General features: G+C 47.0%; 1 protein-coding gene across 1 annotated transcript in view; it reads left to right on the forward strand.

The window, feature by feature from the left end:
* The first annotated feature begins 1,611 nt into the window (after positions 1-1,611).
* The window catches only part of FAF2 (Fas associated factor family member 2), a 52,289-nt gene continuing 27,252 nt past the window's right edge, over positions 1,612-26,648 (forward strand). Inside the window, exon 1 of the mRNA XM_053912512.1 lies at positions 1,612-1,745. Within this exon, the coding sequence (XP_053768487.1) occupies positions 1,683-1,745 (63 nt within the window). The 5' untranslated portion in view covers positions 1,612-1,682. The remainder of the gene's footprint in view (positions 1,746-26,648) is intronic.

Raw genomic sequence — 26,648 nt, forward strand, 5'->3', positions numbered from 1 at the left:
CTTTGAGTTGATGTAATACATTCTTTTTTTTTTTTTAGATTTGTATTTATTTATTTTTAGAGAGAGGGGAAGGGAGAAAGAGGGAGAGAACATCAGTGTGTGGTTGCCTCTCGCGCGCCCCCTACCGGGGAACTCGCCAGCAACCCAGGCATGTGCTGGGAATCCAACCGGAGACCCTTTGACTTTAAGGCTGGCACTCAGTCCACTGAGCCACACCAGCCATGGCTAATGTAATAAACTCTTTAAAGTCATAGTTATTCACTTCCAATTTTACCTTAAAGGTGTAAGAACAATTCTGAGACGTTGTTGTGAAGTTTGTGCAGACGTGGTAAGACCTGATCCAGGCCTGAAAGGAAGAAGTAGCCCAAATGGAAGTCCTTCCCTCCCTCAGCGTGCTTATCACAGGATTTCGGCTATCACAGCACCTTCTGTCCTGTCTCAGCTGCTCAACCCTGTGACGTGGGCAGTGGTGGGATCCTGCAGAAGGGGAGAACACGGGGTCTTGCTAGGAAAGTCACACGGTGGGCTACGGAAAAGTGTGCACCCTAACCCGACCCCTCTGCCTCGCCAAGGCCTTCTGGACACTGGCCAGAGAAGACAGATGGCAGAAGGAAAGACGTGGAAATGCCAGAAAGGGAGCTCTATAGAGAGGTGGCGGGTTGGAAGGCACAAGGACAGTGCAGAGGAAGGTCGGCGCCGAAGGGCGGGTTAAGGCCTTGCAAAGGGTGAGGGTCTGCGTCCAAGGAGAATGCACTGAGGCGGCCTGTCAGGGCTACGGGGGAACCTGAGTCCACCAATGGCAAAACGCAGCCCAGAGGGAAGATGGTTTGCCCCAGGATGTCCACTTTGCAAGGTGGGCACTAGCACCTGAACCCAAGTCTCCTGATCTCAGTCCAGGGATTTTACTTCGGTTGGTCACAAGGAAGACCCACCCGTGGGCCAGGGGTCGGGAGACTCGAGGCCTAAGGCAGCAGGAGCAGAGTCACATGGCCTTGGATGGAAAGCTTTGCCCAAGGCTGGTAGCGCCATTAAACATCGAAGATCCTGGTAGCTAAGTCCAAATAATCCTCGCAAGCGACTTCAAAAATGAGATTTTCCCACGGCCACAGCCATAGGCTGCTTTGGGCTTGAAGGCGGCGTCGGAAATGCCCGACCAGTATTCGGATTCTTCCGGAACCTCCTGAGAGTTGGCAGGAGCGTTTGGAAATGTCGGAGCAGAAATCAAACATCAGACCGCCAATATTTCGCAAAGGCCACCATTTCCTAAGAAACATTCAGGAACATCGGAGCTCACCGGCGTACGGTTAGGGAACAGCGGAAAACAGCTCAGAGGGAATTTCCGGAGCTTCTCCATGGAATTCGGGTCTGCTGGGCTCTTGGCGATCTCTTCAGTAGTCTTCGCTTCCTAGCGATTCATTCTTCGCTGAAATTCTGACGGCGACAGGTACCCACAGGCCTTCGGCAATTTCCGACAGAGTTCGGCATCTGCCCGAGAGTGGCGCCCCCTGGCGGCGCAAACGCCCACCACTGCCTCCGACACTAACCACCACCCCCGGCCGGGTCAGCTCGCGCAGTCGCAGTCGCGCGCCGACGGCCGCTCCGCGACCGGACGTGGTTGCTGCTGAGATCAGTTCCGGCGGGTGACGGTGCGGACGGGTCAGAAGCGTAGAGGCGGCGGCAAAATGGCGGCGCCGGAGGAACGGGATCTAACCCAGGAGCAGACAGAGAAGCTGCTGCAGTTTCAGGTAGCAGCGAGTACTCGGTGCAGCAAGTGCCGCCGCGGGCTGGGGAGCGGGCCTCTAGAGGACCCCAGAACTCTCCTGCGGTCGGGCCCAGGGTTCTTCTCAGACCATCCGGCGGCCCCCTCCCCCCCCAGACGCCAACTGCCCTGCTACCCCCGAGCCTGTCGGTCCCCGGCTTTTCGGCGGTGGCTGCTGCCAGACCCACTTCCCTCTCTTCCCTCAGCTGCTCAACTTCCCTGGTGTCCTTATGGGCTCCGGTCTTCAGCCATGCTTCCCAGGTTGGACCCTCTCCGCCCAGCGACTCTGGATGCTTAATTCCAACCGCGGAGTGGGCTCGTTTCAGGTCCCTGGTAAACCTACCAGCTTCCCCTGCCATTCCCATGAACGTTTACTCGGGGCATCTTGGATGCAAGGTCTTGTGTTGGGGGATCTGGTGGGGAAGGGCAGGCCCGGCCCCCGCCCTAAAGGTGTGGGAGGACAGTACGCGCGGAAATAAATGCAGCATAAAAGTCATCAGTGGCTTCTGGCGGGGTTTATGACCCTCTGGGTTGGTTCCAGGACTCAACGTGCTTGGCGGTGCTTGAGGGTGGTCACTTGCAGGAATCTCCAAGTGAGGTTAAGAACTTCAGGGATAATTAGGTGGAGGCGGCCACTGGGGTGGGTAATCTTGACTCTTTGTTACCCTGATGGATACCAATTTCCTTATTTATAAAATACGTATTTTTAAAATGTTTACCCCCCGTAAAGATATTGTGGAGATCAAATGAGTTTATGAATGCCTGAAGGGCTTTGTGAAATGTAAAATACTCCCAAACAGTGTTGCTGCTTATTAATCATTATTTAACTTAGGAGAGAATTAAAGTTAGTGATACTTACTTCCTGATATAAAATGTGCTAAATGTTCATTAATGTCAGCAATTATTTACTAAGAACCTTAGTGCTCAGGCACTCCTAGTTAGAATACTATTTATTATTGAGTATGATGTAAGTACTTTGCTAAACACTTAGCATACATCACCACATTTAATACAACTCTATGAAGTTCACACTGTTAACAATCCCTGTGTTACAGATGACGTTTATGAGGTTTAAGAAGTAAAGTGCTTAGGTTACACAGTAAGTGGTGGTGTCTGATTTAAAGCCAAGTGCATCTTTTCAGAACTTGCCCCGAGCCCTTGCCTTGTGTGGTGTACAACCTGGGTATCACTGAGAGCGGAATGCAAATGCTGTGATTTGCCTTTTTTATTTTAGCAAGTTCTCACTTTTCTGTAATCGCCTTGATTAGATTTCACTGTAATTAATTTTGGAGGGGTTTTTTTCCTCTTAAATTGAGCAGTGGCACCTGAAACTAATAGGATCTTTTTAAAAAAAAAAAACATATATATATATATATGTATTTTATTTATTCACTTTTAGAGGGGAAGAGAAGGAGAAGGAGAGAAACATCAGTGTGTGGTTGCCTCTCGTGCGCCCCATACAGGGGACCTGGCCCGCAACCCAGGCATGTGCCCTGACTGGGAATCGAACTGGCGGCCCTTTGGTTTGCAGCCCACGTTCAATCCATTGAGCTACACCAGCCAGGGCAAGAGCTTGTGTGTTAATTATACATCCACTTAAGAAATTGAGCGCTGGGTTGGAAGTGTGTAAAATGGAAAAATGCTGTCAGAGAAGTTAGTTGACCTTTGACTGGAGTTTTTGAGTAGAGAAGTTGATGTTAACAGCAAATCAGAATCAGAATGAGTCAACAGCTCCCACTGGTAGACCACTAATTTCAGAGTTCTGTTTAACTTTGACAGACCACTTTACCCCCACAACTCTTCAGGGTTATCCCATGTTGTCTGAATGTTGTGAGGTGATGTGAGTTTTGAGTCACGATGAACTCAGTCTGGTACTGGAAGAACATGAATGCGTGGTAGCATTTCTCAAGTCACGTGCACAGGAACCTCTGTTTTTGTCTTCATCGGACATCCGTATCAGTAAGAGGTAAGTAACAGGCTGAAGTTATGTTAAGATCGCTTTATGAAATTGGATCCAGTAAGGCAGGTGAATTTTACATTTATGTGTTCTTTACGTAGCTTCTGGATTGGGTTCGTCATCTAGATTGTCATTGCACATTCTTTGAAACTTACTAGGTGTCAGGCATCAGGCCAGGTATTTGACGTACGTGAACTCTTTCAAACCTCTTAATTGTTCTGTGAGGTGTTACCCTCCATCTCATTTATTGATGGAGAAACAGGTTCTGAGAGGTCAAGCGAGTGGCTGAGATTTAGGAAGCCACACCTATAACCATCCTGTCTGTAATCGGATGGGGAGGCCAGCTACATACCTGATGAGCGCCCTGAGGTTTGTCAGTGCTCGTAGTGTGCAGTGGGACGTAGTGTGCTGTGGGATGAGCAAAGTGCTGTGGGAGCTTAGGGAAGGAGAGGAGGGGGGAAGGATGGCTTAATAGTACCGAGAAGTAGCTAGTATGCCTTCAGCGTGGTGCCAGAGAGTTTATAGCCATTTGCTTAAGCCTCACAGTAGTAGCCTTGCAGAGTGCCGTAGGTCCTGCGCCTGCTCCTACGCAAACACGCAGATGTGTTGAAGTGTTTGCTTAAGTTCGTTACGCTAGTAAGTAGTGGAGGTGGAATTAGAGTTAGGAATCTAGTGGGTCGGAATCTGGACTTCGAGGCTGGGCTCTTTCCACTGTACTTCGCTACTCTGAAGGAGGAATAGAATTTCAGCAGGTGGTGGACAGGAGGGTGTTCAAAGCTGAGGAGACAGCTGAAGCAAGGGGTGGAGTGTGGAGTGTGTTTGTTGTGACGGCTTTAGAGAATTGGAAATGGAAGACAAGACTGGGAAGACACATTAGAGCCAGGGCCTCCCGAAGCCTTCAGAAGCTGCACAGCATTTTAAATTTTAATCTGTAGTCATGCGGAGCCATCAAAAATTTTTTCAGCTAGGGGGTGACATAAACACTAGGTTTCAGGTTTGCTTCACTAACAAACAGCACGGGGCATGTGCTTGGAAGCTCCATAGGGGTCATGACAGAAACGGGAGCTAGTACTGCTGGAGCTAGTTGTTTGTGGGTTTTTTTTTTTTTTCCTGCCTTAGGTTCATCCGTACAAATAGCACAGGAGGACACCAGCCCCACGCAGACAGCAGCCCAGGGTCACACCAGTCCTTCTGTCTTCACTTTGGCAGACAGAGGCCTGGATCGTGGAGCCTTTGTGGGGGCCTGGGCACCTCTGGGAGGCTGGCCTGGGCTGCAGCCACAACTGCAGCCTGGAACTTGGTTTGAGCCTTGGCCTTGACCTTTGGCCAGCAGAGCCTGAGACCCTTGGTGATGAGGGCCAGAGGAGAGCGTTCCCCAAGCTTGGGGTGAGCGACGCAGGCAAGTTGATTGGGCTTGCAGCTGCCACCCTTTGGGATCTGGAGCTTTCTGGGGGCCTGAGGGCCTCAGCACGTGCGTGCATGGCCTTAGGGTGGTCGCCCGCATCTTCTGCAGGCTCCTGTGCTTCTTGGCAAAGCATGTGTTCCTCAGGGACGTGGGGTCTATCCCCTGAGAGATTTGTATCTTTGCGATTGGGGTTTCTTGATGCCATGTCTGTTCCATTTTTGTGACTGGTTGTGTGTGGTGTGGTTCTTAGACGTGGCCATATCTGCACCGAGGCCGGAGGCTCCCGAAGAGCCTGGGGCTGGAGGAGAAAGAGCGGAGCTAGTTCTCTAGGTGTTGCTTCACTTGCTGTGTTGAAATTAGCAAAAGTAAAATAGTTTGGAATTTCTTCTATTTCCCTTTGTGACATGTGGTTTGATTAGAATTCCCTAGGGTATATTTATCATGCTTCTCAGTCTGTTCTCTGTCTTTTATAATTTGTGTAGTTGTCCTTTTCTCCTGTTTTGATTCAGTTATGAATAACTAACGCATGCATTTGTTTTAAGCTGTTTCAAATGAGCTAGAATAGGTTTTAAGAGGAGCCAATGCGGTATGGGGGAAGGTTTCTTTTATTGAAGTCCATTTTCCCAAATTTCCAAGTATAGCAGGCTCCTCTAGGGCCTTGGTTTGCTGCCTTTAGGTTGCTGTTTGAACACCTGGAGAAGGATGGCATGACAGAGAGAAGGGACGAAGGAGCTCTTTGCATGGCCAGTGGAGGCAGAAACGACCTTTCTGCTTGTACAGGAGTCAGGAAAGAAGATTTATTTATTTTTAGGGAGAGGGGGAGGGAGAAAGAGAGGGAGAGAAACATCAATGTGTGGTTGCCTCTCACGTGCCCCAACTGTGGACCTGGCCCACAACCCAGGCACATGCCCTGACCAGGAATTGAACTGGCAACCTTTTGGTTCGCAGACCAGCACTCAGTCCACTGAACCACACCAGCCAGAGCTGTTCATGTATTTTTTTTTCCTTTAAAAAAATTTTTTTGAAATTATATTGTATTAATTATACTATTATGTTTGTCCTGATTTTCCCCCCTTTACCCCTACTCCACCCAGCACACCCCATTCCCTCAGGCTGTGTGCACACCATTGTTCATGTCCATGGGTCACGCATATAACTCATTTGGCTCCTCCATTTCCTATCCTGCACTTTACATCCCCATGCCTATTCTGTAACTACCTATTTGTGCTTCTAATCCCCTCACCTCTCCACACATTCTCCCCCTCCCTCCTCCCATCCGGCAACCATCAAAACGCTCTCCATATCCATGTTCTCTCTCTGTTCTCCTTGTTTGCTTGGCTTGTTTTTTAGATTCACTTGTTGATAGATTCGTGTTTATTGCTGTTTTACTGTTCATAGTTTTTTTTTTTTCATGAATAATTCATTTATTTTTTTCATATTTATTAAATGATTCATTTTATTAAAATGTTACCCATAGAGCAAAAACTTAGAAACAACAGTATTGCTGATTGTACAATAATACTTGCTTAGGTTTATTTATCATTCTATAGATATATATGCTCTTTCTTTTTTTTTCTTTTTTTCTTTTAATTTTTATTGTTATTCAATTACAGTTGTATGCCTTTTCTCCCCATCCCTCCACCCCACCCCTGCTGAACCCACCTCCCTCCCCCATCTCCATCCTCCCCCTTGGTTTTGTCCATGTGTCCTTTATAGTAGTTCCTGTCTGTTCATAGTTTTGATCTTCTTTTTTCTACATAAGCCCCTTTAACATTCCATATAAAATGGTTTGGTGATGATGAATTCCTTTAGATTTTTTCTTGTCTGGGAAGCTCTTTACCTGCCGATCAATTCTAAATGATAGCTCTGCTGGGTAGAGCTATCTTGGCTGTATGTCCTTGCCTTTCATGACTTTGTCTCCCCCCACTTATTTATTTATTTGTTTGTTGTTCAAGTACAGTTGTCTCTGCTTTCTTCCCATCATTCCCCCCAACCCCAGCCACCTCCACATTCATGACTTTGAATGTTTCTTGCCAGTCCCTTGTAGCCGGCCAAGTTTCTTTTGGAAAATCAGGTGACAGTCTTATGGGAACTTCCCTGTAGGTAACTAACTTCTTTTCTCTTGCTGCTTTTAAGATTCTCTTTCTCGTTAACCTTTGGCATATTAATTATGGTGTGTCTTGGAGTGGGCCTGTTTGCATCCATCTTGCTTGGGACTCTCTGTGCTGCCTGGACTCGCATGTCTGTTTCCTTCACCAGATTAGGGAAGTTTTCTGTCATTATTTTTTCAAATAGATTTCCAGTTTCTTGCTCTCTTCTCCTTCTGGCACCCCTGTGATGCGAATGTTGGAATGCTTGAAGTTGTCTCAGAAGGTACTTAACAGTATCCTCGGGGTTTTTTGGATTCTTTTTTCTTCTTGTTCTGATTGCTTGTTTTTTGCTTCCTCATGTTCCAAATCATTGCTTTGATTCTCAGCTTCATCCACTCTACTGTTGTTTCCCTGTAAATTGTTCTTTATTTTACTTAGCGTATTCTTCATTTGTGACTGGATCTTTTTTGTGCTGCTGGGGTCCTCACTGAGTTCTTCGAGCATCCTTGTATCCAGTGTTTTGAACTCTGGATCTGATAGATTGCTTATCTCCATTTTGTTTAGTTCTTTTTCTGGAGTTTTGATCTTTCATTTGGGCTGTGTTTCTTTGTCTCCGTATTTTGGCAGCCTCCCTGTGTTTGTTTCTATGTATTAGGTAGAGCTGCTTTGACTCCATGTCTTGGTAGTGTGGCCTACCTAATGTAGTAGGTGTCCTGTAGGGTCCAGTGGCACAGCCTCCCCCATCACCCACGCTGGGTACTCAAGATGCATCCTTCGTGTAGGCACCCCCTCCTCTTGTAGTTGAGCCTTGGTTGCTGTTGGCAGATCAGTGGGAGGGATTTACCCAGGCCAGTCAGCTGCAAGGACTGGTTGTGACCACTGGCCACCAACCTCCGCCCTCTCTGGAGGATCGGATGTGCAGGGGCAGGTGGTGGTGCTTCCACTTGGTCTGTAGCTGCCCACTGGGTGTGCTGGCCCTGGGGTTTCCTGGGTGGTGCAGGCCAAAGTCGGCATACCTGTGTTCCGCCTGGGGCCACCCTGCCTGAGCTATAAAGCAGTCTGAGATGGCTGCTGCTTGTGCTGGGCTTGGAGATTCCCAGGCAAAGCCAAGCTGTGAATGTAGGCTGGCTGCTGCCAGTGCCAAGCCTGGGGCCACTTAGTAAGAGGTACTAGAGCTGGGAGCTCACTGAGGCCAGCTGTTGCTTATTTGATAGGATTTAGGAACTTGTGAAACAAGAGCCCAGACCAGCCATTCCTCCGGAAAAGTCGTGGTAACAGTTTGGGTGGCTCACAAGTTGGGCGGGGTGGAGTTGCAAAGAATCAGTGAACAACAAATTGATGTGCCTGTCTGTCTGTCTCTCTGTCCCCTCCACCCCTGCCTCTCTGCTCTCCTTCTCCTCCTCCCTCTCTCTCTCTGTAAATTCAATAAGTAAAAGGTTTTTTAAAAGATAACCTCGTTGAGCTAAGGATTGCGCACTTAGTGCTCAGCAAGTGTTTGAGGTTGCACTCCACTTCAAGAAATCCAGTCAGTGTCTTAGGGATATGATTTATGCTAGAAAGACTTCGAAGAATGTCAGTGGGCCACTCCCTAAAGAACAGGGTAGATTTTCAGCAGGAGATTGCTGCATAATGTACATGCTTTATGTTTAAGTGAAATATTTAACTAGTATCTGGAATGTTTTCATTCCTCACTTTAAGTGACTTTTTAATTAATTGGCTAGTTACAGATCCCATTCTCGTTGGGTAAAAGAGTCTGCTTGCTTTGTCCGACTGACTTAGGGTCCTGTTGTACGTACGAGAGTCAGTGTAGCACAGAACGTGACCCTGAAGCCTGACTCTGGGGGAAGGGCCTGGATTTGAGCCTCGCTGTTCCATTTACAGCGAGTCCCCACGTACCGTTGTTGATAGGCTCTGCGACTGTCAGTGAAAGGACTATACTGACACCAGTTTTCCCGCAGGCTGGCTCATGCAGACACGAGTTAAGTCTCTGTGGCATCTCATCACCTGTGTAACCAAGTGAAGTTGAGTGAAATGATGCTGAGGGCCTGCTGTACTAACTTCGTGGCGTTGGACAGGCTACTTAACTTTTCTGCATTAATGTCTTCATCAGTGCACTGATGTTGCCTGCCTCACAGAGGCGTTTCACTGGTTAAATGTCCGTGTGGCTAAAGCACCGGCAGGTGTGAAGCACTGGATGTTACACATTGTTATAGTCATTTGTGGTTTTGGTGGACAAGACAAGGCGGGCAACCAGTTTGTTTCTGTTTTTGGTTTCTTACAAATAACGTCGCAGCAAATATCCTCGTGCATATACATTTATCCTCAAACAACACTTACTTATTTGGCGCCTACCGCGTGCGAGTTAGAGTTTGAGGCGCAGGATGCAGTAGGATATTGAACGTAATTCCCACCCTTGTGGAGCTCCCATTCCAGTGGGACGAGACCAGGAAGAGTCAGAATGAGCGATGAAGCGTGTGTTGTGTTAGCTGTCAACACGTGCGATAGAGAGACGTAAGTCATCAGTGGAAGGCCTCGCTGAGGAAGTGTCGTTCGTGTGAAAACCGGAAGGGAGTGTGAGACCGGCAGGACGCTAGATCTAGGGCAGTGGTGTGCAGGGCATGGCCAACAAGGACCCTGTTCAGGAGCAAAGGTCAGGAGGCCAGTGTGGCTGCAGCTGAGGGCGGGGGAGAAAGGAGGAGGAGGGTCGGAGGTGAGGGAAGGGGCAGTTAGTGGGAGGTCTTACCGGCTGCCGTCAGGATTTGGCTTTAACTCTGGGGTAAGATGTGTAGCCATGAGATACTGAGTTGGTCAGAAAGTTTGTTTAGTTTTTTCCCATGTGGTGGCTCTAGTAGCGCTAAGTGGTTTTTAACTTCATTGGAAACTGTTTTTGTTAGACTGTACTGTGACAGCTGTCATATCAGCGTGCCTTTAAAAAAAAAAACTTACCAAAATAGGAGGAAGCCCAGTGTACTGTCCTCCCCTTCAAGTGAAGTAACTTGAGGAGTGAGAGCAGATCTCTGGATCTACATTGCGGGGCGGGGGGTGTTTATTGGTGACCTTGACCAGAAGTTTTGTTGGAATGTTAGGGAGGTGAAGGCTTGATTGGAGCGAGTTGAAGAGAGAATAGCATGAGAAATTGGAGATTTCTGCGGGTTTTGCTCTATAAAGAGGAAAGAGATTGGGCGGAAGCTGGAGTGGGAAGAGATTGATTTTTTTAATTTGGAGGAAATACCAGCATGTTTGTACGTTGATGAGGAGCACGCATAAGAGCGAAACTCTGACGCAGAGGGAGAACTGCTATTGCGGTACCTTTGAGTCGGCGAGAGGGGCAGCACCAGGTGTGCGGGACAAGAGGCGGAGCTAGCCTTTGCCAGGAGCGTGGGTGAGTTTGTCCGCAGTGAAAGAAAAGGTGAGCGGATGGCACCGACGCAGGTAGGTCGGTTGGTGTGTGGGTTGGAACTTCGGGTCATTTTTTCCTGTGAAACGAGAGACAGGGTCATGAACTAAGAGTGGCGTAAGGATGGAGGAGGTGTGGAAGTTTGAGGAAGGAGAAGGTATGGTCATCTAGGAGAGCAGGAGCAAGGGGACTAGGCAGCTAGTATGAAGGCCAGGCGGTATGACACATCCACCTGAGGTGAGTGATCATACATTATGTAAAGGAAGACCAGGCCTCCTTCAGCTGCAGGGATACAGGCGCGCAGTACGCAGAGATTTGGAATTCTCAAAGATTGTGGTTTAGCCAACGGGATATGACTATGATAGAGTGACAGAGGAATTGAGGACGTGTGCAGGAACGAGTGGTAGCAATATTTGTGGAATCTACGATGGGTCAGATGGGAAGTGAGGACGTGAGGAGCCCGGGGCTCAGTGGTTGTAGGCCCTGGCAGCGCGGGAGAATTTGGAGACAGGGCGTTCCATGGAGGAAGTTGAAAAGAAGGGTGTGGAGGAGGAGTGTGCAGGGGCAGTTACTGGTGACAGTGAGGTCTAGGGTGTGACCCTCGGGGTGAATGGGGGAGCAGTGGGCATGGCATTGAGAGACCAAAGCATTAGAACAGTTGTGGAGATGGCAGGATCGCCAGGACACTGACGGAGTCGCAGAGAAGGACAGGAGTCCTGGAGCCACACTTCTACTGTGCAAGGCAGCTGTTTGAAGGGAGCGAATGGTCCCGTCAAGGAAGGGATACTGGGGAGCTTTTGAGATTTGAGGGTGTTTTTGTTTTTGATGTCATTTAAACATTTATTGAGCATTTACTTTTTCAGAAATGCTCTAGATCCGCTGTACCATTGATTCCTCCCAATAAACAAATGCTGTAGGTCTCGGATCGTGAGTAAGCAAGGATCAGTAGGTGATTTACCCACGGTTAATAGTGACCCGTGCAGATTTGAACCCAGCACTCTGGACTCTTTCCTTCCACCTCCTAGCACTGCCTCGCTAAGTGTGCACTTGTTTTCAACTGCAGGTAGGTGAGCGGGGCCAACAGCAAAGCTGTGTGGCAAGGTTTTTTATTTTTTTAAGTTTTTATTTATCGATTTTTAGAGAGAGAGAGGAAGAGGGGTGGGTGAGAAAGAGGGACATTGATTTTTTTGTTCCGCTTATTCATGCATTTATTGGTCAATCGTAGGTGCTCTCACCAGGATTGAACCTGCAACTTTGGCATATCAGGAAGATGCTCTAACCAACTGAGCTACCTGGCCAGGATCGGCAGTTTTTCTTTTTTAATAATTTTTAAAATTTTCCAATTACTGTTGACATACACTATTAGGTTAGCTTCAGATGTGCAGCCCCGTGATTAGACTTTATATAAGTTGCAAAGTGATCACTCTAGTGAGCTAGTGATAAATCTAGTACCCATCTGACACTACACATAGTCCTTAACGATATTATGTGGCAGTTTTAAGAAAGAGAACACAGCAAAGGAAGTCCAGAGGTGTGATTCTAATTCTGGACATCATCGCTTGTGCTACTTCTCCTTAATCTCCTCTATGTGCAGGTCGACTTCGTAAGGTAAAGGGGAGATGAATACCCCAAAGTGGGAATGAACCGGGAGGACAGTTTTCACTTCCAAACCCACAGATGAGAGAGAAACTCGGGGGAGGCAGTGTCTTCAGGGAAAAGCTGGGTTTCGGTGACAACATGAAGGCGAAGATGTTCAGAGAAGCTGAGGACACAGGGCGTTGCTGATGTAGCCGGGTTTATTTCTGTCGCACAGAATCCCCAAAACGTGGTGTAACTGGGTCAAAACCAGTGGACTTGTGCATTTTCATAGCTACTGCTAGACTACCTTCCAGGGACACTTGGCAGCTCTCAAGGGGGTGTTTCCACACGCCCTTTCGGCATCGGATGGTATCTTTTCCAGTCTCTGTCGATCTGATTGAAGTTTAGAAGTTCTCGTTTTAATTTGCATTTCCCTGGCAGTGGTAGTTTTTGGCTTTGGTTTGCAGTGAGTTGAATTCAAACAGCTAATGCAAACACTCGTTCTAAGCTATTCCAGATAGGAAAGATTACAGGCATAAGAGTGAGAGGGTTGGCTTATCGGCCTCTATTTTTTAAGATATAGTGCACGTATTCCCTGGTGTGTGGGAGGTTTGCTTTCTGGCTAAGTTGGTTGCAGAGTAAAAGTGCTGATTTTGATACTGAACCCCATTGTTCCATATACGGTTACGGAAGAGATTGAGCTTTTGTCGATGGTTATTGTGTAAATTGCCTATCATTTTTTGTTTCCTGTTGGATTATTTCACATTTTCTTATCATATTTTAGGAGTTCTTCATATGTTTATATTTAAAAGTTAAAAAAAAGTTTTATTGATTTTAAAGAGAGACGGATGAGGGTGGGGGAGAGAGACATCAATTGGTTGCCTCCCAAGGGTGCCCGACTGGGAATCGAAGCCCCAGCCTGTTGGTGTACAGATGATGCTGTGACCAGCTGAGCTGCCCTGGCCAGGGTGTATTTATATTTTTTTAAAGAGAATTTTTAAATTTTTATTTATTGATGAAAGAGAGAGGGGAAAAAATGTCATTTTGTTGTCCCACTCATTGATGCATTTGTTGGTTGGTTCTTGTGTGTGCCCTGATGGGGGACCCAGCTTAAAACCTTGGTGTATCGGGACGGTGCTCCACCCCGCTGAGCTCCCGGGCAGGGCCCTATGTATTTGTACACGTTTTTAGAAGGGAGAGTTGGTAGCGTATAGCAAATGTATCAGCTTCACTAACTGGTACCTGTCTACTCAGATTCTCTGATTCTTCCCGATCCAGTTTTGGAAGATTGTATGATTCTAGGTATTTAACCATTTTGTCCAGTTTGTTGGAATGTAGTTGTTTGTATTTTCTTATAATCCTTTCTATTTCTTTGGTGTCAGTTGTTACTTCTCTCTCATTTCTGATTTTATTTATTTGGGTCCTCTTTTTTTTTCTTGATGAGTCTGGTTAAAGGTTTATCAGTCTTGTTTATCTTTTCTCAGGACCAGCTCTTGGGTTCATTGATCTTTTGTATTTTTTTTTTAGATTCTGTTTCATTTATTTGTGCTTCGATCTTTATTATTTCCTTTCTCCTACTTACTTTGGGCTTTGTTTGATGTTCTTTTTCAAGTTCCTTTAAATGTAAAGTTACATTGTTTCAGATTTTTCTTACTTTTTGAGGTAGGCCTATAATGCTGTGAATTTCCCTCCTAGGACTGCTTCCCCGGTCCCGCAGATTGGGGTTGCTGTGTGCACTGCTTCCCCGGTCCCGCAGATTGGGGTTGCTGTGTGCACTGCTTCCCCGGTCCCGCAGATTGGGGTTGCTGTGTACACTGCTTCCCCGGTCCCGAAGATTGGGGTTGCTGTGTGCTCATTTTCATTTGTGTCAAGGTATCTTTTGATTTCTTCTTTGATCTCGTCGACCCATTCACTGTTTAATACCACATCAGTTAGCTTCCCTGTCTTTGTGTATTTTTCAGTTTTCTTCTTGTGATTGAATTCTCCTTTCATGGCATTGTGGTCAGAGAAGATGCTTGCTACAATGTCAGTCTTCTTAAATTTATCGAGACTTGTGTTGTGTCCCAGCATGTGGTCTGTCCGAGCAATGTTCCCTGTGCACTTGAAAAGAACGCATGTTCTGCTGCTCCAGGTTGAAATGCTCTGTAGGTATGAATTCGATCCATTTGATGTAATGTGTCGTTTGAGGCTGCTCTCTCCCTGTTGATTTTCTGTCTGGAAGGTCTGTCCATTGAAGTCAATGGGTTATTAAAGTCCCCTACTCCTACTGTATTTCTGTCAGTCTCTCCCTTTATGTCCATCAAGAGTTGCTTTACATATTTAGGTGCTCCTACATTGGGTGCAGAAATGTTTGCTAGGTTTACATCCTCTTGTTGGATTGTTCCCTTTATCATTATATCCTGTCTGTCTCTGTCTCTTACTATAGCCTAGGTTTTAAAGTGTACTTTGTCAGATGTAGGTATTGCCACCCCGGCTTTGTTTTTTCTTTCCATTTGCGTGAAATCTTTTTCTATCCCTTTACTTTTAGTCTGTGTGTATCTTTCACTCTGAGGTGGGTCTCTTGAAGACAGTCTATATTGGGTCTTGTTTTCTTATCCATTCAGCTGCCCTATGTCTTTTGATTGGAGCACTTAAGCCATTTACATTTTAAGTGATTATTAATAGATATGTATTAATTGCCGTTTTATTTTTTTAACCATGATCCTAATTGTTGTTGTCTCCCTTCCTTCCTCTCTTCCTCCCTTCCCTCCCTCCTTCCCTCCCTCCCTCCTCTGCCTCCCCCCTCATCAGCCACTCCCCACTCCTTCATTCTGACCCCCGGCAACCACTACTTTTCATTCTGTGCTTTGGCACTTCTTATGGAAGGAATCGTGTACTGTGGCCTTTTGTGCTGGCTGCTTTCACTCAGCGCAGTGTTTTCAGTGCCCATCTGCACGTAGCCTGTGGCAGAGCTTCATTCCTGCTTGTGGGCGAGTAGTATTCTGTCAGGTGGATAAAACCCCGGCTTTGTTCATGCACGCATCAGTTAGTGGCCATCTGGATTGTCTCCATGTTTTGGCTGTTATTAATGTGGCTGTGAATAAGTTTTTAAGATTTTATTTGTTTTTAGGAAGAGGGGAAGGGAGGGAGAAAGAGAGGGAGAGAAACATCAATGTGTGGTTGCCTCTTGTGTGTCCCCAACTGGGGACCTGGTCCCCAGTTGGCCTGGTCTGCAACCTGGTCTGACTGGGAATGGAACCAGCGACCCTTTGATTCATAGGCTGGCGCTCAGTCCACCAAGCCGCCCCAGCCAGGGCTCTTTATTTACTAATAGGGATTCCTTTATAAAGACATATGTTCCCCTACCTGTTAAGTCACATTGAATTATAGTTTGTATAGTAAAGGCAGGGTAAACATTTGATGCTTTCAATGACTAGTTTTTAAACAAAGAGTTGGTTTCCTAGCATCTTCCATAACTAGCCAGTTAAGTTTTTAAAATGTTGAGTATTGCTGTGATCTCATGAATTTGAACACATTTCGTGGATGTGTTGGAATTTATTGCTGTGGTGCTTATTGAGCCTGGGATTGACAGTTGCGATTCTCTTTAGGCTGGTTCCCGATGACCCTTTCTGTTGTTTAGACATCCTGATATTTACACAGTTTATTCTTCCTGACGCAGAAGAGAGTTTCCTTTCCAATCTGTGAGAGCTCGCACCCACACGCTTAGGGAGCTCGTCTGTTGCCACGGCCGCAGCAGGCTTGCACAGTGGTTTCGCTTCCGACACGATGTTCCAGACGCGTCCTGGGAGCTTTCCACTGAGCTCTGGAATCAGCTGTGTCTCCACGAAGCTGCACTTCTTTTTTATGAGAAATGGTATTTATTGACTTAATTAAAAAATTGAAAATTTTAATTAAATTTACTGGGGTAACACTGGTTACTGAGATCATATAGGTTTCAAGTGTACATTTCTGTGACACATGATCTGTGTTATTGCATTGTGTGCCACAGCTTTCTTTTTATGTTACCTGTTTATTTTTAGAGAGAAGGGCAGGGGGGGAGAGAGAGAAACATTGATGTGCTAGAGGTAGATCAGTGGGTTGTCTGCCTCTCACATGCCCCCTACTGAGAGAACCTGGCTGGAAACCCAGGCATGTGCCCGACTGGGGATCAAACTGGTGACCCTTTGGTTCTCAGGCCAGCACTCGACCCACTGAGCCACACCAGCCAGGGTGCCGCAACTCTTTGTAAGAGTTATTTGAGCCAAACTGATTTGTTTGGTATATGGAGAAGGTGCTGTGACTGATGGAACATGTTAAAAGTCATTTGCAGAATTTCTTGGTACTGTTGACATTTCGACCAAATAACTCTCTGCTGGGGGCTGTCGTATGCACTGGAGGATGTTCAGCAGCGCTCCTGGCCTCTATCCACTAGAAGCCAATAGCGGGAGACAGCCTATGACTCAAACTATTCCAATCAATAAAGTTATTGGTGAAAATGAAAAATGTGTCTTTTACTTTACAGAAAAAAACTAAATGGACTTTTTGGCCAATTCAGTAAATAGTGTTCTTTTTAAAAAGACCTCCTGTGAGAAGTTGTGAACTTGAATTTTCTTTTCTTTGCAGCTGAGTACAGGACCTTTCAAAACATTTAAAGCAGCGATTTTCAAACCAGTGTGCCCCAAGAATTTTTAAATCATGCGACACGTGACTATTCAGTCAGCGGCACAACCTGTTTTCCCTTAGATTGTCAAATTAAACAATGGCAACAGCCAACACAACAGTACCCATCTGGTGTGAATGACTTAAAATTACGTTACACACATTTTTTTCTCAGATCAGCAAAAATAAATTTTTCGGTGTGCCCACAGTTTTAGTAATTACACCGTGCATGCCATGGTATGAAAAAGGTTGGAAAGCGCTGCTTTAAAAGACGTGTTGGGAACGTTCGAAGCGGAGGTTAGGTGTGCGGCATTTGTCTTATTTGACAACAAACCCATTGTCCACAGAGCAAAGCCTGGCAGTGCATGGACGGCCCTGGGCGTAAGGAAGAGCAGTTTCGCGTGCGTCTGAGCTGATAGGTAGCGCGAGCGGGTGCAGTGAAGAAGGAGGGACCAGGAATGCGAAGACGAGACAGTTCGCCAGCGATGCCCTGTACTTGGGAAAGCTCTTGTTCCCTCCACCAACCCCCAGTGTTCTGTTGTGCAGAATAAGGAGTTGAATTACTGTGCTCAACTTACTCCTCTTTAACATGAAAATTGAAAAATTCCAGATATTTTATTTTCAGTCAAATGAAATTTTGAAATTTTCTTTTTTCCTTTTTTAAAAAAATGATGCCTTATTGATTATGCTGTTACAATTGTCTTGCTCTTTCCCCCTTTGCTTCCCCTCTAGCCAGCACCCCCACTCCCTCAAGCCATCCCCACACCGTTGCTCATGTCCATGGTCATGGGTATAAGTTCTTTGGCTTCTCCATTTCCCGTACTGTACTTTGCATCCCCATGGCTGTTCTGTAACTACCTATTTGTACTTCTTAATCCCCTCACCTCCCTCATCCCCTTCCCCTCAGGCAACCATCAAAACGCTTTCCATATCCACAATTCTATCTCTGTTCCTATTTGCTTAGTTTTTAAGATTCACTTGTTGATAGATACATATTTATTCCCTTTTTATTTTTTAGATTTTTTAATTTTTAAAGTGGGAAAGAGAGGGAGAGAAACATCAATGTGTGGTTGCCTCATGTACACCCCCTACTGGGGACCTGGCCCACAACCCAAGCATGTGTCCGACTGGAAATTGAACAGGTGACCCTTTGGTTCACAGGCTGGTGCTCAATCCACTGAGCCACACCAGCCAGGGCAATATTTATTGCCATTTTATTGTTCATAGTTTTGATCTTTTTCTTAAATAAGTCCCTTTAAAATTTCATATAGTAATGGTTTGGGGATGATGAAGTCCTTTAGTTTTTTTCTTCTCTGGGAAGCTCTTTACTTGCCCTTTGATTCTAAGTGATACCTTTGCTAGGTACAGTAATCTTGGCTGTAGGTCCCTGCTTTTCACAACTTTGAATATTTCTTGCCAATCCTTTGTAGCCTGTGGTTTCTTTTGGAAAATCAGCTAACAGTCTTATGGGAACTTCCCTGTAGGTAACTAACTTCTTTTCTCTTGCTGCTTTTAAGATTCTCTTTCTCGTTAACCTTTGGCGTTTTCCTTATGGTGTGTCTTGGAGTGGGCCTGTTTGCATCCATCTTGCTTGGGACTCTGTGCTGCCTGGACTCGCATGTCTGTTTCCTTCACCAGATTAGGGAAGTTTTCTGTCATTATTTTTTCAAATAGATTTCCAGTTTCTTGCTCTCTTCTCCTTCTGGCACCCCTGTGATGCGAATGTTGGAATGCTTGAAGTTGTCTCAGAAGGTACTTAACAGTATCCTCGGGGTTTTTTGGATTCTTTTTTCTTGTTCTGATTGCTTGTTTTTTTGCTTCCTCATGTTCCAAATCATTGCTTTGATTCTCAGCTTCATCCACTCTACTGTTGTTTCCCTGTAAATTGTTCTTTATTTTACTTAGCGTATTCTTCATTTGTGACTGGATCTTTTTTGTGCTGCTGAGGTCCTCACTGAGTTCCTTGAGCATCCTTGTATCCAGTGCTTTGAACTCTGGATCTGATAGATTGCTTATCTCCATTTTGTTTAGTTCTTTTTCTGGAGTTTTGATCTTTCATTTGGGCTGTGTTTCTTTGTCTCCTCATTTTGGCAGCCTCCCTGTGTTTGTTTCTGTGTATTAAGTAGAGCTGCTGTGACTCCCTGTCTTGGTAGTGTGACCTAATGTAGTAGGTGTCCTGTAGGGTCCAGTGGCACAGCCTCCCCCATCACCCACGCTGGGTACTCAAGGTGTGCCCTTCGTGTGGACTGAGTACTCCCTCCTCTTGTAGTTGAGCCTTGGTTGCTGTTGGCAGGTCAGTGGGAGGGATTTACCCAGGCCAGTCAGCTATGAGGACTGGCTGTGACCACTGACCACCCACCTTCACTCTCCTTGGAGAATCAGCTGTGCAGGGGCAGGTGGTGGTGCTTCCACTTGGTCTGTAGCTGTCCACTGGGTGTGCTGGCCCTGGGGTTTCCTGGGTGGTGCAGGCCAAGGACAGCACCTACCTGTGTTCTGCCTGGGGCCACCCTATCTGAGCTATAAAGCAGTCTGAGATGGCTGCTCTTTGTGCTGGGCTTAGAGATTCCCAGGCAAAGCCAACCTATGAATCTAAGATGACTGGTGCTAGTCCCAGGCCTGGGGTCACTGAGGCCAGCTGTTGCTTATTTGATAGGATTTAGGGAGTTGTGAAGCATGAGCCCAGACCAGCCATTCATTTGGAAAAGGAGCTCAGGTGAGCCTGTAAGTTGGAAGGGGCAGGGTCTCCGGGGCTTTCCAGGGTGGGTCAAACATTGTTGCCAGGTTGATGGAGTCTCTGATATGGCACCAGTCTACCAGCTCTGTGTGGGGAAGGTTTAGAAAAGGGACAATGGCCTCTGCTTGCCCTGATGCCGGACGCTTCAGTTTCTCCCTCTCTACCCCTGGTGACTTTCAAGCTGCTACCCCAGTGCTGGAGCTCAGGGAGTGAGTCTGAGTAGGGGAGTCCGTGTGTGGGTTCTTTAAGAGGAACGGATTGGGGCTCCAGAAGCTTCTTCCACTGACTGAATCCCCACTGGTTTTTGCAGCCAGAAGTAGGGGGGACTTCTCTTCCCACCACTGGAATCCTGAGCTGGTGGGGGGCCTGGTGTGGGGCTGGGACTCCTTGCCCCCGAGATAGCCCTCCGGAAGTTTTACTCGCCACACGCGGTGTGGGACCAGCCTGGTCCGCGTCTGCGCCCTCCTGCCAGTCTGCATGGGTGTGGTTTCTCCAATTCCGCAGTTGTCAGACTTGGCCCAACTTGATTTCTGACGGTTCCGAGTGGTGGCCGCATATTTCAGTTGTCGTTTGGATGTGGTTGTATCCTGTCTTCCTGTGCCACCATCTTGTCTGAGAGTCCTCTGAAATTTTCTTTATCGAGAATTTACTGAAAACTTTGTTTTCTAATGTGAATTAATCAAATAGTAACACGGCAGTGTGGCAGTGGAGGAGATAGCCTGGGCTTCGGAGGTGGTAGTTCTGGGTTTCAGTCTCAGTTCTACCACTTCTCATTCTAGACAGAGAGATTCTTAGACACAAAACCTCCCGCGTCCTTGGCTTTCTCGGTTGTGAGCATAAAGGCCCTATTACTTACTGTGTCTGTTACACCGTGATGGGTACATGACGAATGGAAGCTGCTGGTATTCAATTTGGTAAATCAGTGATTAAATGCAAGTAGTAAAGATCTGAGTGCAGGAGTTTTAATTACAGAACAGAGCCCAGGTGTGATTACTTTACTTCCTGAAGGGACTTCAGCCACTCCCAGAGAAGGCGTGCCGCTTGCTGCGTGAGGCACAGCTGTCTGTGCAGCAGGAAGGACACAACACAGATCCGAGGTTTGGCCGGCTGTGCCTCTGGGAGTAACTGAAAACACGTTAAAATAGGCTGGAGACAGCAAAACAACTGGAACCTAGGGAGTACTTAGATCTCAGCGGGACCTTGCCCCGAACTCCCGCAGTGCTGGTATAGACAGGTGAGGTGTGGAAAGAGAAGCGCTCCTTAGGGAAGTCGGCTAGTAATCACTCCGGCCACCCAGGCCCTGTGCCAAGAGTTGACTGCGACATCTGGTTAAAACACTGTGTTGTTTATTGTCTGTGACACCGTCCGGGAACCATACTCTAGCAAAGACGATAGATAGTGGGTGGCCCAGTGGTTTGACATCCTCTTGTCTCTAACTTGGGAGAGGAGGAAATGAGAGCAAGGCTGGAGTAAGAGAAGGGCATGGAGAAGGTCACACACTTCCTCTAGTCCTCCCCTGTGCATTTTACCAGATCGAGCTTGATCGGGGTTCAGGGTACGTTGTTCCCCTAAAGATGAGTACTGCTCTGCCGCTAATGCTGGCAGTTGCCCTTTGTGCGATTGCTGTGACTCAGGCAGGGTTATCCTAACTCCTTGGAGAGCAGTTCACGGAAGGTGAGTTAGCTCTGAGCGGGGGAAGGCGAGGATGGGTCATCATGGAGCAAGTGACATTTCTTGGTAAGACCATCCTGGATGCACCTGCCCAACAGGAGGTTCACTGGTCTTGAGAGATTAAGGAAGGAGGCAGGTGCCAAAGTTAACCTTCATACCCAGTGCAGCTGTTTTGTCTAGTGCCATCTCATAGGGCCTCAGTGTCGGCAGATCTGAACGAAACGAGAGTTCTGAAGAGCAAGCCGGACGGGAGAGGCTGCAGGGTTGGCTAACCTTCAGCGAGCCTTCTGTGTGTGCCTGAATTGGTGTGGGCGCTTCCACAAAACTCCTTTTAAAGGGTTGCGGTATTCTCAACTGATAATGGGTGTGTTGGCGAATCTCAGCATTGTTGAGGGAAACGCGGTGAAGATGGACAGCATGGTCCCTGACACAAAACAGGAATAAATGAGCAGTGATGAGAAGAGCAGTGTTGAGAAACTAGAGTCAAACAAACATTGGTTATTGGTGTGATGTAGGACAGACTCACTTATTCAGACATTTTTCTGCTCTGTGCTGAGTCACTGCACTGGGTCCTGGGGATATAGGGATAAATGGGCTCTCAGAAGGAATTTTCCTTTTAGAAGAGACTTACGACCTGTTGTGTCCTAGAGAAATGAATTTGGGAGGGGCTTGAAACCAGCGACTGGGGTACTGAACCTACCCTTTCTCGTCTTGCCTGTTCCACCGCTCTTCCCTCTGTGCCAATAGCCCAGCGTGTGATTGCTGGGGAAGATCGGTAGCAAAGCCAATGCAGAGTCTCCAGCCAAAGCCCAGTACCCTTTCTGAACAAAGCTAGCATTGCAAAACTCAGCGGTGCCGACCTGGGGGTGAGTGTTGAGACACACGTAGCTTCTGACTCACACTGAAACCAGCCCTGTGCAGTAGAAATTGGCATAGTATTTGAAAGTACATTTTGTCAGTATGTATCAAGAACTTTAAAAATATGTATGTTCCTTGGCCCATAATTTTAACTGAATCCTAAGGAGGATAATCTTAAATACAGAGAAACTTTATAAACAGAAATGTTCATCAAAGTGGCATTTTAATATGGGAAAATCAGAAGCAGTTGTAACATTTATATGTACACATTGTTTTAGCCAAATGGAATACTATATAACCTGTCAGGAGTACTTGATATACTAAGAATGCTCAAAACTGTTTGTATCCAGCAGAGAGGAGTCTCCCAGCGAAAACAAAGCTCCCCACACCTTGCCTGTATGGTGGTGCGGGGAGAGGGGCTCCCGAGCCAGGACCGAAAGCAGAGGTAAGGGATTCTTAAGGTGCTTACAGACTAGAAAGGAGAGGCAGAGCCTAATAACCAGTTCCCCTTATAATTACAGAAGAGAAGAGAAAAGTTTGGAGCCCTGACCGGCTTTGCTCAGTGGGTTTGGCATTGTCCCGCAGACCTTTGCACACCGACAGGTTGCAGGTTCCATTCCCGGTCAGGGCACCTTCCCAGTAGGTCCTCAGTGGGGGGGCAAGTGAGAGGCAAGCGATCAATGTTTCTCTCCCTCTCTTTCTTCCTTTCTTCTCTTCTCTCTAAAAATAAATAAAATCTTTTTAAAAAATCAAAGTTAAAAGAAGAATGTTGGAAAGGAGGTTGACTCAACAACCTAAATCCTTCTCTTGGACTTTTCTTGGAGTATGGGGAGCTGGAAAGAAACACACTGAAATGCAAACTAGTTGTACTGGGTTGGCCAAAACATCTGTTTAGTTTTTTTTCTGTAAAATAGAAAACACATTTTTCATTTTCACCAATGACATTATTGATCTGGATATTTTGCACATGTCGGCTGTCTTCCCTGCAGTATAACATTAGTTGTTCTCAATTAATGTCTCGATATGATTGCTGCCTTCAACTGGTCTGCCTGACCGTGGAGCACTGTCCAGTGAGAAGTCTCCAGAATGAAACCTCGCAAACCGCTTTTGACACACTGGAGCAGTCACAGCACCTTCTCCGTACACTGCACAAATCTTGTTTTGCATTTCAGTTGAGTTTTTACCTTCCTTGAAATAAGAAAGCATAATGTGCCAAAATGTTGCTTATTTTCTTCCATTAGTATTAAAATTGCTGCACCAAAATTCACCAATTTTGCTAAGTTCTTTTTAATGCGCACTGATATGACAGCTGTCAGAATACAACCTAACAAAATTGTTTCGGGTGAAGTTAAAGCCAACTGAGCGCTACCAGAGCCATCATATGGAAAAAACCAAATGAAATTTTTGGCCAACCCATAGTGTTTGAGATCACGAGGAAACCTCCCCCTTCTCTGGTCTTTCTCTAGTATATAAACTTTCTTTACCTAATTTATACTAGTTTAAAAAACAAAAAATTTAAAGAAAACCTGAGTAGCCAACCCTACCCGAGTTAAGAGGACAGCTGTTCTGGACATGAGGGCGATCTGGCTGCGACATCTGTCACCCCATCCATCGCCAGGGTTGATTCGGCTGATCTGGCTGGCTAGGCGGGTCTCCCCTTCCTCCGTCACCGATCCGTGTGCGTCCCTCCCAATGCTGTGCGCTCGGTCAAAGAGGACGACCTCCCCAACTAGCGGAGAGGACCGGTCTTCCGTCAAGGGTATGTGAGTAGCTGCGCTTCCCTGCTGGAACCTCCACACAAGCTCTCAAGGATACAGCTGTTTGATATAGTGCCCGATGGGCCGCGTGTTTTTCATTTGACCATTTGGGTGGATCACTGGCCACCCTGCTGGCCTGTGCCGAGGCCAGGCCACTCGTTCCCGCTCGGTGTGTTCAGCATTATGACATCATAAATAAGACTGCGTTCAGCCCCCCACCAATCTTTTAGAATACTTCCCTTTACCAGAAATAAAGTTTTCTCACAGAGATAAGCAAAGTTGTTTCAGTGGTTTTTCTTATTCCATTTGCTCAAGCCAGTGAGTCCATCTCCATGTTTCTCCTACCCCTCCGCATGTTTGACGTGCCGTCCGGCCCGTGGGCCCCACCTGCAGAGCACGCCCCAGAGCCGTACTGGTCTTCCATCCTCACTGCCACCGTTCTGTCCCAGCCACTGTCCTCTTCCCCTTGCACTTCCGGGTAGCCTTCTCGCTGGTGTCTTGCTCTTCTTCATGCTAATTCCTCACCAAGGAACCTGACCACCTTTGAAAATAGAAAAAAATCTCATGGTCATGGTATCTGTCATAGCGTCAAGGATAAAAATAAAGTCGCAAAAAGGTCAAATAAAATTGAGACTTGCACAAAAAAACAAAAACAAACAAAAAAGCTCATGATGGTGCCACCTCCGGTCCCCTAGGAGAAAATTCGCCTGGGCCCGGCTGCACATGCAGAGAATTTGACTCAGCTGTCCAGGGTGGGGGTCTAGACAGCGGTAGGTTCCCTGCAGGCGCTTCTGACACACACTCGGGGCTGAGAAGCACCGGCCTCCACGGGTGTTTCCCCCCCGCCCACTTCTTGGACCTCCTCCGGCAGCTTGCTGGGCTTGTTCTGTCTCAGAAGGAGTTCCCCTCCCTTGGTGGTTTTTTCACTTTTAAAATAAACTTTTTATTTTAGAATAGATTCAGATTTACAGAAAAGTTGCAGAAATAGTACACAGACTTCACACACACCCTACAGTCAGTCTTCCCAATTAACATACTACATTTCAGTTTGGTGCATTTGTCGCAATTAATGAACCAGTATTGATACATTAATCTTAACTGAAGCTCATGCCCTGTTCAGATTTCCTTTGTGTTGTCTAGTGTCCTTTCTCCCTTCCGGGGCACCACGTCCCATTTGGTAGTCAGGGCTCCTCAGGCTCCCTTGTTCCTGACGGCCTGGACAGCTTTCGGAGGTGCTAGTTGGGGGTTTCCTAGAAGGCCCCTCAGTTGGGGTTCGTGCAGTGCTTTTCCCATGGTTAGGCCAAGCTGACGGTTTTGGGGAGGAGGACCACTGAGGTGAAGTGCTTTTACCTGTTACTGAAGAAGGGTGCCTGCCGTCAGCGTGCTTTGTGCCTGTCGGCGTTGACTTTGGCCACTTGGCTGAGCTAGTCTGTCAGGCCTCTGCCCTGTCCACCCTGTCCAGTTGCACCAGTGTGGGCCCGCCGGTGTTTCTGTGTACTCGGGTTACGGTTCACTGCTGCCCTGTTCGGGGGGGGGGGGGGGCTCTGGCACTGCCAGATTCTCCTCACTCATCTCGTGTGGTTCCTGCCCCAGCCCTGCAAGTGGCCACGTCTCCCGGGAACCTGGTTCCTTGTTTTGGACAGTGGTATTAAAACCGAGGTTTGGGCATTCATGTGTTTGCTGCGGGTCCATGTTTTATGAGCCCTCTCAGCTGACAGGGCAAGGACATATGTATGTTACTGAGCTCAGAAGTTCTGTATGTAACCATTTACATTAAGCTAAACATGTTGAGATGTCTCCAGCCCTAATCCATTACCACGTGCATCATTGTAGCCTCCTGCCCTTGGCTACCTGTAACTCCCCACAGTGAGAAAACTGGCCTCCATCGACCGCTTACTTGGTTGCTCAGTTCCCGTAGGTAGGTAGGTACAGTGGCTTGCAGATTAACCCGTGGGAAGCAAACTCACAACTAGAGGACAGTGCTTCTGTGCAGTGCCTTTGGCTTGTACTCGTGCAAACCCCTCATTTCCAAAGTCACTTAGGCCAGCGGCCCCACCAGCACCACCGCCTTCAGTGAGGTTCCCTCATGTATTTGTAATGCGATTAGGTGCTTTTGCAATGGTCTGCCTGGGATCATATGAATTTCCAAAAGATTTTAAAAATTTATATACTTCAGGGTTCACTCTGCTGTAAAGTTCAGTGGATTTTACAAAGGCATGGTGTTACAGATCATTTATCTAGAGTTTTCGTCCTTCTGTCTCACATACTCTTCCTGTGTGTTTTCCAGTGTCTGGACCGTGTGTTTCATCAGCTCAGCCTCTGCCGAAATGTTTTCTCCTCGGAGAGGCCTTCCTTGAGCACCCAATTCAAAGGAATCCCTTAGCCTCAAACTGCGTTCATCTGTTTGCTCCCGGTGTGTGGTTTATTTGGTCGGTCTCTCCAGTAGGACACAAACTGAATGAGAGCAGGGACTGTATCTGTGTCCGGGATACTTAGGACGCCGGGTCAGCGAGCATTTGCCGACACACTCCCGGTGCGTGTTTGGGACACTCCTCAGCGGCGACTGGAAGCGGAATTTCAGTCGGGCTTCCAGCTCACCCTGATTCACGGCTTACACACGGGTTTTGCTTTCAAATTTGGTTAAGTATTTCAGCATATTGAAGATGTGCAACTACCCTGATCTCTCCCACAGTGTTTATAACCTTTTTAAAAAGTTTTTTTTTAGCCCTGGCTGGTGTGGCTCAGTGGATTCAGCACTGGCCTGCAAACCAAAGGGTTACTGGTTCGATTCCCAGTCAGGGCGC

Source organism: Desmodus rotundus, chromosome 10, assembly GCF_022682495.2.
Source record: "Desmodus rotundus isolate HL8 chromosome 10, HLdesRot8A.1, whole genome shotgun sequence".
Classification (NCBI taxonomy): domain Eukaryota; kingdom Metazoa; phylum Chordata; class Mammalia; order Chiroptera; family Phyllostomidae; genus Desmodus; species Desmodus rotundus.